The sequence below is a fragment of the Mugil cephalus genome, chromosome 15, assembly GCF_022458985.1.
Source record: "Mugil cephalus isolate CIBA_MC_2020 chromosome 15, CIBA_Mcephalus_1.1, whole genome shotgun sequence".
Lineage (NCBI taxonomy): Eukaryota > Metazoa > Chordata > Actinopteri > Mugiliformes > Mugilidae > Mugil > Mugil cephalus.
In genome coordinates this window covers 2,719,071-2,732,324 of record NC_061784.1, presented here as the reverse complement: position 1 = coordinate 2,732,324, position 13,254 = coordinate 2,719,071, and the positions used below count along the sequence as shown (strand labels likewise).

The following is a 13,254-nucleotide window of genomic DNA, read 5'->3' as shown; positions in this document are numbered from 1 at the left end:
CAGGAGGTGGTCCAATGAATCACTCCAGTTCTTCTGAGTTCTGATTTATTATTATATTATTTATTATATATTATATGCATACAACTTTGAGGGTACATCAGCACCTAAATTAGCATACTGTTCAGAGGATTCACAGTGTTCATGGGCTCTTACTTTCACCTTCTTTCTCTTCTCCTCAGCCCTCCCCACACACACTCTTCCCACACTGGTATGGATTAAAAGCTAAAGTAAAAGCTAAAGAAGGTTGAGAAGTCAAAGCTTGCCATTCCTGCCTACTCCAACCTTGTTAGCTCTACCCAGTTCTCTGCCAGTCTATTTTTTACCAATCCAAATTCTGGATCAGGCTTCTTCTCACGCATTGTCTCATTGCTCTGTGGTTTGGGGTGAGTCCCAGTCCAAGATAGGAACGACAAAATCAAGACTGACCGTCCAGAAATGTGGAGATTTTTTTATTTTCAACATTGTCTTTCGGGAGCTTGGAAGAAAGAGGAGATAATGCAGTTTTTCATTTCAATTTTGTGACTCTTGGATTACCCATGGTATATTTTCACAATAAAAGACCAAAGATAACCACTCCTGCTGTGTACTTCAGTATTCTTAATCCACCGGGAGGTTGCCGGGTGCCATTCAGCAACAGACTCCAATACCAACTGGGATATGTAGAAAAACTACTCCAGGTCAGAATGGTCTTCTCTTCTGTGAGTAACATTTGATGTTGGTTTCTGACGTATTTTTAACTGTAGAACTGTTCAGACCTGTTCGTAGGACTATTTCCTCTGTAAAGGAGAGCCTTTTGTAACACGAACGGATCTCTAATCCCTCACAGGGACTTTCATATTAGAAACTATCGATTTAATGTAAGTATAATTTTATGAATTAACATCAATATACCATTTTTTTCAGTAGCATGTTTAGCCACAGTATTAGCCACTTTAGGGAGCTCGCTGGTTGCTGCTAACATTATAACGTTATGTTTCAGCTGTACTTTTTTGTTGTTAAATGGGAATTTTGAGACTCTAAAGCCACATTGGTGTAAAAGGCCTAATTTAATTTCATACATGTAACAGCCTTTCAGAAATCATTCCTGGTAAAATAATATTTTAGAACTGAAACAACAAGTAAACTTTCTTTTATAATAGAAAATTAGCCCCGTCTGCATTGGGCTCTGTGGATAGAAGACAAAACTTTGAAATATCGTTAGCCTGCCGTCAGCCATCATTTTTTGACTTTTTGTTAAAATATCAACACCAGTACCAATGTGCTTGCTAAAAAAGCATTTTTTTCCTGTTTTCCGAAAACGTTCAAATATGACGTAAACAATTATACTATCTGGCTAACGGTATGGTGTCTTTTTGTCCTTATGTTAAAGTCAATAACTAAACATTTATGGAACTGATTCTCTTCTGAAATTCATAATTCAAACTCTGCCAAATTCGGTTCAACAGATATGAAGCACACCAATGCTACCTCCATTTTAGTCAAAGTAGTAACAGGCCTCTTCAGTGAATGTGCCACATATTTCCCACTACAAAGAACTCCACTGTGGAAGGGCTCAGATTGTCTTTATAAAACAATTTACTACTGGAAGCTGAACTTCCATATACATGATATGATTGATAGTATTAGCTGCAGGTAAAACTTTTCTCACCACTAGCATGTTGTAAGGCCTATTGCAGTGCTGTCAATGTTAATACCAACAGGACAGCCACATCTGAATAATAATATTATCAGGTTACACTACTGTGAATTGCAAGGTTTAGATTATAAAAATCAACATCAGACATAGAAATCTTAATTTTGAGATATGTTTTGTTGCTGATACAAATTTAGATGTAGGACATTGATTGGAGTTAAAGAAGTGAAATAAGCCTTAAACTGATGGCAGAGATTAAAAGAGAATGATTGAAAAGAGAACCCTAGACCAAATAAAGACATCAAGGCCAGATTTAGCTCCACGTTACTTGGCATTTGATTTAAACTCTATGACTCCTCAAGAGCTAATCAGCTTGTTACCCACATAACATTAATTCTCAAAGGAACAGCATGGGGACTCTGGGCACTGTGTCCTCAGCAAGACAGGTGGATGCTGATAAGATTCAAAATCACATTCTGTTAAAGATAACAGCTCAGAGTGATGTGAGTTCAGGTCAGTGATCATGTCTGTACCCAGGTGATCGAATAAGTCCTTTCTTGGCTGCATCACTTATGGAGCAAACCCTCATCCCATTGAATGTAATGCAACAAATGTTCTAATTCTTTCTACCTTTTCTCTTTGTTTCTCGGGGGCAGTGATGGCTTGGGCCCAACGCGTCACTTGTCCAACTTTGGACTAAAGGCCTCCAGTGTCCTGAGGGAGACAGTCTCATTAACAAAGACACTCTTACGCTGTTTACCATAAACTCTCCACTTTGGTATCTGAAGCAATTAAATAGCTGTGGAATAAAATGACAAATCACAGTGACCCACGCTGTCTGCACAACCTCTCCTACCACCCACGATGGCAACACAACTCCATAAAAGTCAAGAGAAAAAGACATTTACGGACAGTAGTCACTAACAGTTTTAATGGGTGCAGTGAGTTTGACTCATTATCAATATCACCACTGTCTTCAAGATCATCTAAACCACAGTTGTCACCATCCACCACACAGTGCACCAGAAGTTGGTGGGAGAACTGGTTTCTTCTGTTCTTACTTATGTTCTCATTTCTCCCCTGTCAAACATGGGCAACCACTTTCAAAGTGGCTCTGGTTGGTCCTTGGACGTGTGACCTATTATACTCTAAAGCTCTCCCTGACTTAGCAGCCCGCCTCGCCACCTCGCGCATAAACAAGGACCCCTACCTCAACAAAGGCTACTGGTATGACTACACGCTAATCAATGAGGACTGCAAGTCATCTCGTGCCCTTGCTCGTTTTGGTGATCTGGAGGGTTATGGTTCTGCTTTCCTGGGCCCAGCCAACCCAGCTTACTGTTCTGCAGCTGCTTTGTACACAAAAGAGTGGGATGTTGGGATGCTCTCCTGGAGTTGCCTCAAGCCCAACATGAAAAAAGGAAAGATGTATCCTACCTTCCTTAGGCCGCTGCCACTGTCCTCCCATGTACTTTTTACTGTGTTGCGGTACTTTCGTTGGGCCCATGTGGCCATAATCTCCGAGGACACAGACATTTGGGAAGCAACAGGGAAGGAGCTGGCCTCTTCACTGAGAGCCCTTGGCCTCCCTGTCACCCCTGTTGTGACCATGGAGAGCGTCAAGGAAGGACCTCGCAAGGCTCTAATGAAAGTACGCGAAACAGACCGGGTCAGAGGTGAGCTGCACATGAATAAGACTAAAAAACTGTTAATTTTGAGCAAAATCAAGAAACATTCACATATTTATTCCAAATGTATAACGTCTGAACCCTTTTAAAACCTTTCTTTTTCCTCAGTGATAATCATGTGCATGCCCTCTGTCCTGATTGGTGGCCAAGCCCAGTACCAACTTTTGACAACAGCCTTGACCATGCGTATGATTGACCGTGGCTACGTGTTCATTCCCTATGACACCCTTCTGTATTCACTACCGTACAAAGACACATCCTACTACCAGCTAGGTAATGATACCAAGCTGCGGAAAGCCTATGATGGGGTTCTGACCATAACTATGGATTCTGGAGAGCGCAATTTCTACGAGGCCTTCAAAGATGCCCAGGACAGCTATGAAATACGCAGCAACACTCCACCAGAGCAGGTGAGCCCCCCCTACTGAACATGTCACTCTGAGATTAAAAAAAGATTTAAAAAAAAAATTGAAGTAGAGAAAAAATAAGATAAGTATAACATCTCATGTATATTAAAACAAAAGTGTCACATTATTGTCTCCTCTGTTAGGTTTCTCCATTCTTTGGCACCATCTATAACATGTTATACTATACGGCAATGGCTGTTGAGCAGGCCCGCGCCAGCAGCGGCCGCTGGGTAACTGGAGAGATCCTGGGCGAAAGTGAGGGTGGCTTTGAATTTGAAGGCTTCAATCAGCACTTGGGGGCTGGCAAGAATGATGAAGGCATGCAGGCTAGCTATGTAGTCCTGGACTACAGCGGAATGGGCAACTCGATGTACTCAACTCATTCTCTTCAGGCTGCACATACAGATGGCAAGACTGGAGGCTTGAAATATCTTGGCCGTTCGATCCATTTTGCAGGCAGCACTCCCTACAAAGACTCAAGTTGCTGGTTTAGCCCGTATTTTGCCTGTAGTGGAGGTAAGTGCACTGGGATTGTCTCCATATGAAAAACATCTAAGCTCATAGGATTTCCGAGTGCAGTGCTTTCAAACTTTCTGTCCTTGTGTTTTTGTCTTCTCTTCCTTAAGGCATAGATTCAGTCACGTTATTCTTTCTTCTGCTTGTGTTCACTGCATTATGTGGAAGTGGACTGGGTGTCTTCATTCAATTCAAGTATGGACAGCAGTTTATGAAAAGAAGTCTCATCCAGTTCAGCTTTGTGTGTCTTCTGCAGTATAATATGATTGTTCCTTTGCCTGTGCAGGAAAAGTGGTAGAGTTGGCTTCAGCTTTGGAGGGGGTGGTGGTAATGGTGGGTCGTCAAAGGTAGTCCTGACCCTCGATGATCTGATTTTCATCAATACTCAAGTCAGCAAACGGGTCAGTGGTGTTCAGAATCCATACTGAAAGTACTTTAATGTGGTTTGCAAGTATGTAATGTGTGGAAGTTGTCACCTGCTCTGATTTGACCCGTCCTCTTTGAACTGTGTGTGTGCGTAAGCAGAAGCTAAATGATGATAGCATCATGAAAAGCCAGGCGGATATGAAGACACCTCACCACTCGGTGTCGGGTCGCAGCTACTTAGCTTCTACACCAGACAGCTCAAATGTCGCTGTGTTTGAGGTGAGGGAAAACTAAAATGACACAATCAATAAACGCTTGTTCAGACTCATGCATTTTGGATGTTATGGGTACAAAGACATGCAAAGACAGTGTTGTTTTGCTCGCATCCTAGGGTGACTGGGTTTGGCTGAAGAAGTGTCCAAATGGATCAGTATCAAGTGTCAATAGCAACACTGAGGATTTCTTTGTCAAGGTAAATAAATGCAAGATTAATTAATAATTATTAGAACAACAAAATCCCCACCAGGACACAGTTCAGAACACAGTTTGTCATCTTAAAATAAAGCAAAAGCTTTGGATGGTTTTTGTATCAAGCATGATGATTTTCACAATACGGCTGTGATATTTTCATTGTCTTCCTCACAGCTGAGAGACATGAGGCATGAAAACCTCAATCTGTTCCTGGGGCTGTTTTTAGACTCTGGGATCTTTGGTGTGGTGACCGAACACTGCTCCAGGGGAAGCTTGGAGGATTTGCTCAGCAATGATGAAGTGCGTCTTGATTGGATGTTCAAGTCTTCCTTGTTAATGGATTTGATCCGGGTAAGAGAGTCTAATTGATCTGCTGAAGTTTCAGTACAGTATATTTTTCATGGCTTACATATTCCTTCCAAACTGTCATCAGGGAATGAAATACCTACACAATCGTGATATCACCCACGGGCGACTCAAGTCCCGGAACTGTGTGGTAGATGGACGCTTTGTGCTGAAGTTGACAGATTATGCTTTCAATGACATCTTGATTGCACAGAACATTGACATGGGCGAGGAAAAGCCAGAGGGTGAGAACATATGCATCCTCACACTTATTATTTGAGTTTGCTTGTGAAGATTATTTTTAATAATGGCCTTGCAACTGTTTCAACAAAAAAAGATTTGTACTGGACTGCTCCTGAGCTGCTGCGGAGTTCCAGTCTGAGGAAGAAGGGCACTTTCTCCGGGGATGTCTACAGTTTTGCCATCATTGTGCAGGAGGTTATCTCTCGCTCACCACCTTACTGCATGATGGACATGCCTGCAAAGGGTGAGTGACATGGTACTAGTGACCATGGAGGACAGTAACATGAAAATGGAGCTGAAGACGCTTAACCACATCTGCCATTTTATCAGCAATGCCATTACCTTTTTTTGGTAGCTGCACAAGATGTGTTTGTGTCTGTATTTCCATGTACTTCTAACGTCTAATGTTGGTGTGTTGACAGAGATCATCAGCAAGATCAGAGATCCTCCTCCTTTGTGTCGACCTGTCGTGTCAGTGGACGAGGCCCCGCTGGATGTGATACAGGTTATGAAACAGGCCTGGAGTGAAGAGGCAGAGAAGAGGCCAACCTTTGAGGAGATCTTTAAGCAGGTAAAAACACAGGCAACGCTTGTTCACATGTTGTTCTGTAGCAAGCTGGACATTTTTCTTGACCCCTCTTTTTCAAATGACAGTTCAAAAACATCACCAAGGGAAAGAAGACCAATATCATCGATTCTATGCTGAGGATGTTGGAACAGTACTCCTCCAACTTGGAGGATCTGATCAGAGAGAGAACGGAGGAGTTGGAGGTGGAGAGACAGAAAACTGACAAGCTGGTGGCTCAGATGTTGCCCAAGTGAGTGATTTTCATTGACATTACACAGTCATGGTGGTGTTACGGCCACACATCTACAGTAAGATGTAATAGTAAAACCAGACTGTGTACGTCCTCATGGAGGTCAGAGTCTGCATCCTGAAATTATTAATGGTTCATCTGATTGTTGCTCTCTGTCATACTGCAATGAATTGAGGTATTATGTGAGAATCTCTGAATGGACCACTTCATAAAACTGTTAACAGTCTATGTCATATCTTTGTAATTTGTCAAGACCTGTTTCTATTAATGTATTTCATAAGGCCCCAAATATATAAATTTCCAAAACTAAATTATATGTATCACTGGTTAGCCAGGTTAGCCACAGCCCAACTGATTATCAGAAATGTTTTCATTAGATTATAATTTGATGTTAAATTAGATCAATTATGCCTCAATGAACTCAGATGTGTTCTTCATGTTCTCCTCAAGCTCCTGTGAGAAAAGCTGTTTCTGTGTCAGCACCTCAGAGCATCCTCCACTCATCATGTTCCTCCTTTAGGTCTGTGGCCCAGGCACTGAAGACGGGCAAGCCTGTGAAACCGGAGCATTTCAGTGAGGTCACGCTGTACTTTAGTGACATTGTGGGTTTCACCACCATCTCAGCTCTCAGCGAGCCTATCGAGGTGGTCGACTTACTCAATGACCTGTACACGTGCTTTGATGCTATCATTGGTCTGCATGATGTCTACAAGGTGAGTGTTGAGGGGTCCAGTGTCTGTCTAAAATGAAAACATAAGATGATATTCAAACTGTACATGCAGTGTACCTGAGTTCAACTTTTCATTTCTATGGCAAACAGGTGGAAACTATTGGAGACGCCTACATGGTAGCCTCAGGAGTCCCCACCAGGAACGGCAACCGACACGCAGCTGAAATGGCCAACATGTCTCTTGACATCCTTCACTGCATTGGGACGTTCAAAATGAGGCACATGCCTGAGTTAAAAGTCAGGATCCGTATCGGCCTGCACTCTGGTGAGTAGTATGTTCCTCCTCTCTGTGTTGTGATAAACCCTAATCACAATATAACGATTCCTTAAATTCAGTCTAGAAGACATTATGGTCAAAGTCAAACACATGAGTAATGGCAAGTAATTGAACACAAGCTGCTAAGGCAAGGAGGTATTTTTACTTCCTTTATCCGTGTCTAGAACTTATCCCTGGAACACGGGAAACTCTATCCACTTAGTGCTGTCATCCAATTAGCACGCTGCATGCCCTGGCATTCTCACTGTTTTCTATGAATTCCTTTATGTACACACAAGTGGTGATGCACAGCTTAGGTGTAGTGTTTGAGTCACTTACCACAACGTAAATGGTTAAATGGGGTTTTATTCAAAAAACCTGTTTTTGTGTGTGCATGCTATGTTTTGCAGGCCCAGTGGTAGCAGGAGTAGTCGGCCTTACGATGCCTCGGTACTGCCTGTTTGGAGACACTGTCAACACAGCATCTCGAATGGAGTCCACAGGGTTGCGTGAGTTTGTCATGTGTCATTATTTAAACAACACGATACATCCTTTTATCGTGATTTTGAAATTGGCACAGAATGTCGGAGGACAGGTGTGTGGCAGTCAGTGTGCATGCTGCTTGAGGCTAAACAGGGCTTTAAGAGAGCAGTCGTCACTAATCCTTTAAGACTATCAGCAGAATTAGAGGACACTTTGAAGTTTCAGAAGAAATGTCGTCAATGACCAAGTTTACCTGGGTTACCCTCTACATGCTGTGCTAATTAAGAATAAATGTAAGCATTAACCATTAAGTAATTATTTAAGGTTTTAAAATGTAACCCTCACATTTGATAGAGTTTCTTGAAGGAACTGCAGTAATAAAAGCATTCAACCAAGTACAGCTCGTTTTCTTTAAATGCTGTATTTCATCAAATCTAAAATCTATCTAAAATATTAGTCATGTACGTAGGCATGTTGGTTTTGTATTTCTACTATTGGAGAGAAATAATAAACGTGTAGTCTACTGCCACCAAGTGGCTTAATATTAAAAAGACAACCCAATTTCAGTCTAGTCTCTCAGATACAGAATGATTTAATATTATTTATTTGTCTTTACATGGTGTATTTTAAATGTCTCATTTGTATTATTCTATACAGATTCTGTCTGTTTATGGTCACAACTTTTAACTTACAGACTGGTCCAGCAGATGAAAATTAAATATGTGCTTGTAGTGTCTCACCTTACTTCTCCTGTATTTCCACAGCTTACAGAATCCATGTCAACCAAAGCACAGTTGATATCCTGAATAGCCTAAAGCTTGGATACAAAATCGATGTCAGAGGCATGACAGAGTTAAAGGTAAATAAAATCACACAAAAAAAATGACAGTCAATATTTGTATGATATACACAGAAGACATGTGATGTGATGTCTCTAGTGAAGGACTGGTCTTTTGACAAAATGGAAATTATTATTTTTCCCAGGGAAAAGGTATTGAGAACACTTATTGGTTGGTGGGGAAGGAAGATTTCGACAAGCCTCTGCCTATTCCTCCAGACATCCACGGGTAAGAGAATGTTTCTGTCACTACTCCACATATGTAAACTTGAAACTTGTAATTTAATCCTTGCACTGTGTTAATACGCTGCATGAATTTAGATTTTTGGTGTAAATGACCTCTTTGTGTGAAAGTATGATGAATTCCACTCTTTCCTCATTGTGTTGCATACAAAGCTGTATTTTCTGTTACAGGGGAAGCAATCATGGAATCAGTTTAGAGGAGATACCTCCAGACAGAAGACAAAAGTTCCTGGATCGACAAAAGAAGATGAACTAACCTGTGGTTTGTCACGGATGTCCAAGATTACTGATGTCCATTACCGTAACAGACAAATATAGACACATGTGAATGAAAAGAAGAATACACAATACAGAATACAGAAACTTGGGAATTCACACTTTTATGGGTTCACAGAAATCATTTCTAGACTCAAATATTTGTTCTTGCATATTATCATTTACTTCATAGGTTTAGCACATCGATGCCACAATAAACCCAGGGCTCCAAGATGCAAAAATGTGCCAGGCAACTGTCCACACTGTGCCTGTGCATCAGTTGTTTTTATAAGAGTAGAGGGACACTGCTTAACATGCATACTAAGGTTGAATTACAGCTCAGAAATGTATTGGTTTTTATTGGATCACAGTGTCACATGTAGTGATGGTGTGCTCCATGTACTCTATGTATTTGTGCTTTCTAAAGATATCGACACCCCAGTGGTGGGTACTAGTGCTGCTTTTCATCTGTTTCTCTACTAGATTCACTTTAGAAGCATTAATAACAGCACAGCATGAACAGATGTGTACATTTTATAGTCAATTTTCAACTAGAAAGCCCCAGACAGGTCGGTCAGGCTTTGGAGCTCAAATCAGGGATAGCTTTTGTGGCAACGGTACTTTTCACACATTTAATGAATATTATCCAAAAACTGTCAGTATGTTGAAGCATCAAGTCTGTTTATTTAACATTTCATTCATTTGTTAATAGTGGTGTTTCTCGTCACTGGCTCTTTTAACGTGTTATTCCATGAAAAGTCGGTGGACTTTATCGCTTTTTTAAACTTACTCTTTCAGTTATTACATAAAAGAATGTGCTCTAAAATATAGTTTTCAGTCCTGTTTTAATGATAAAAATACAGACTGAAAATTCACCCTGGGCAAAAATCATCTCCAAAGCTGGGAAACCTTTAATGATGAATAATTCTCAGAAAAGTCCATGTGTCTAACATCATATTGTTAATTGTCATGTCCGTGCTTCTCTCTCTTATGGTGTTATGATACTACATACAGCGTGCATGGCTGAATGTGCTGTGGGTTCAACATGATCTTAACAGGACAGCAACAGAAAGACCCTCCTTAGTACAGTAGGTCTGTCACTTATGCACAAAGCGCTGGAGCTAACTGACTGAGATGATCATCTCCAATTACGTGCTTCAGCAGATTGAGCCTTTTCATGTGTATCGCCATCTTGTGTCAGCCAATAACTTCTGTTTGGATCAACAATCAGCTGCTTAATCTGAAGGCCCACTGAGAATAAGTGTTCACCTCCGTCCTAATTGTATGGATCATAAGGGGGAAGCATACAAATAAAAAAGAGGAGGTCTTAGTCTCTCCTATTCGGCTTGGTGAAGTGTATATAGTGTACATTTGTACATATGACTTAATCTGTATCCTGTAGGGTTAGGGAGTTGTTTTTTTCTGCATGGTTCCTAAACCCCCCCTGACACAAAATGAGATCTCAACAAAACATGAGGTTTTAATTACAGTACATTCAAAAAGCAACAAGTCACATTGTCCCCTCACTTGACTGGCTAATTGTCTGCCACCGAAGCAAAGGCAAACATTTCCTTCGCAGCTTGCTGCTGACCACGTTTGAACATAAACTCACAGTAGCTCAGTGAATAAAGCAATAAAAATGAAGACATCTGACGACTTGATTATCAGGTTGCTCGAGGTGTAGTTTTTAGCAGCAGTGCTGTTTTCTCAACCATAACTGAACCCCCGAAAGAAGAAGAAATGCCGTGCTCTGAATCAAGGTTTTTTTTTTTTTATGGATGTGGATGGGCTAAAGAACAAAATGAGTAATTCAGTTGTATAGATGAGACCTGCTTTTCTAGATTTTTAATCTGTTTGCCAAATAGATACATATCGTCAAAACTGACCAAACTGTCCATTTTTGAAAGTGATCTCAATGTGTTTCTGTAAATAAATTATGGTTTTAGTGAAGCAGTGTGTCTTGTTTGTTTTACAGCCTTGAGTCTGAAAGTGGAAAAGTAAATTAAAATAGACAAGTAAGCTGGGTACAGGCATTTAAAGACTGCTTTGATGTATCTACAAATTGTGTTGCTACTTGAAACTGGAAAAAGCTAACATGGAGTATCAGCAATATTAAAACTACTCTTATTTTGTGAAGAAGAATCAGTGCTTCAGTGGATGTCACACTTCACCTCTTCAACACAAGTCTCGGAGCCAGCGACGCTAACAAGCTTTGGATTGGCATACGTAACTTACTTGGGCTGGTGTGACTCCGCTTTAGTGAGTAGTGGAACAATCCAATAGAAATGTTAAGGGTGGCTTTACATAACGCAACTTCTGTGCAACACCCCACACATCGTAAACAAATTCAAGCATTTATTTGCTACTTAAGCATTTAAGTTACACTGTTGCATGCAAGAAAATCCCATTTTAAAGGTGACTTTGTGAGATGTTTGAAATGTTTTCATCCTAATCTGAACAGATTCTCACTGCTCTGCTGGCAAGAACTGTCCCTGAGGACAAAGTCAGCCAAGAAGCAAGTCTTACTTCTGCCACTAACAGGGGTTGCCATGAGGACAATTTGATCACTTTTGACAGGCTGCTATGCCAAACCCTTTTTGGCACTTTGGTGGTGCAATCACACCCTTCACATTCAACCGCAGACTGTCTTAGCAGCTACAGTTTGAGGGACTTTGTTTTGTTTTTGTCTTCCGTAAGATGGAAGACCATTGATGCTGCGGAACATTCTGTCTCTGGGTATGCATCACGATGTCAATCAGTCCACATTAAAAAATGTTAAACGTGATCATATTGTGTAGGGAATGCTTATTTGGACATCCTAGCATCTATAGTTCCAAAGTGGTAAACCCATTAACATTAGAGCAATTAACACAACATGCTGCAGGACATAGCCTGCATATGAATACATTCCACTTGTGTTGATCATCATGAATTTAATTGGATTTACTACACTTAATTCAACCTGTAATTTTTCCAACTGGTTGTGAGGAAACCAATTAGAAGAAGTGGTCTTTCAAATCATTTTATTTGGATTTAAATTGAACTAAATAAACAACTGGACTAATTGTACCCCAATAAACCCTATTCCTATCAATACATTGCCTGTGTATATTCTTGAATCTCTCAAACGGTAATGTACCCAAGTATGCATTTAATGGCTGCATGACGTTCCTCGGCACTACCATATATTAGGCCGATAGCTGCAAAAGCTCCGACCTCTCAAACAACATGTTCTGCAGTTGTTTCCGTCTTCTCTGTGTACAGTCAGTGGGGAAGAAATTCGTCAAACAAGCTGAATAATAGGGCACGAGCTGTCCAATCTTCCACGCAATCGTGAACGAAGTGTTCCTCGGCTGAACACCGTGTTCTTCTGTGCACCTCATCAGCCCCGGAGCCCCCCTGGCATTTGACTGGCACCTCTAAGCCGGTGCCAGTCTAGCAGAAGCCGAATCAAGTTAGCCGCAGGAAAGCCGGAGGACACCGGAAATCCATTAGGTCTTCCTTCACAACAAAATTATTTTAGGCTGTTTGCGGTCAGACAGTTTAACACTGTGGTTTTGATAAGAACAAACAATTAAGGTTATTAGAATATGTTATGCGTATTTGTTATGCTCAGCTCAGTTTGTGAAAGCAACAGGAATGGAGCAACAGATTATATTCGTCATTGCTGCAGTATTTCGTTTAAAACAGTTGCAGATGGCTCATTGTAATTCTGTGTCTTTTGTCTTATCTCAATCAAGGATAGGTAGTAGGGGGTTAGGTTTTTGTTTGTTTTGTTTTCGTTTATTGCCGATCACTATGCCAAAGAATGCAAGTCATTTGAGAGTTAGATGGGATAGTTTAGATTAGCCCCTCCTCTAATGCCCACATCTTGGAGAGACTGGACAAACCCGGGACGCATTCAATTGCGTGTTCTCGTGTTGCTCTGTCCTATCAGCTCCTGGGCAGAATAAGCGTTTACA

The 13,254-nt window shown here is 41.0% G+C and overlaps 1 protein-coding gene across 2 annotated transcripts; it reads left to right on the top strand.

The window, feature by feature from the left end:
* The first annotated feature begins 257 nt into the window (after positions 1 to 257).
* Positions 258 to 11,242, top strand: gucy2d (guanylate cyclase 2D, retinal). Of its 2 annotated transcripts, none has more exons than XM_047607854.1 (19): positions 258 to 677; positions 2,290 to 3,309; positions 3,430 to 3,731; positions 3,872 to 4,244; positions 4,355 to 4,439; positions 4,531 to 4,645; positions 4,770 to 4,889; positions 5,002 to 5,082; positions 5,256 to 5,432; positions 5,515 to 5,671; positions 5,764 to 5,913; positions 6,092 to 6,240; positions 6,324 to 6,487; positions 7,008 to 7,200; positions 7,308 to 7,482; positions 7,884 to 7,982; positions 8,721 to 8,815; positions 8,941 to 9,023; positions 9,209 to 11,242. In XM_047607854.1, exons 2-19 carry the CDS (start codon positions 2,445 to 2,447, stop codon positions 9,291 to 9,293), a joined length of 3,468 nt encoding a protein of 1,155 aa, XP_047463810.1. In that variant the 5' UTR covers positions 258 to 677; positions 2,290 to 2,444; the 3' UTR covers positions 9,294 to 11,242. The 2 variants fall into 2 exon arrangements, with proteins under 2 accessions (XP_047463810.1, XP_047463809.1); XM_047607853.1 differs by having other exon boundaries at positions 258 to 698.
* The last annotated feature ends 2,012 nt before the right edge of the window (positions 11,243 to 13,254 follow it).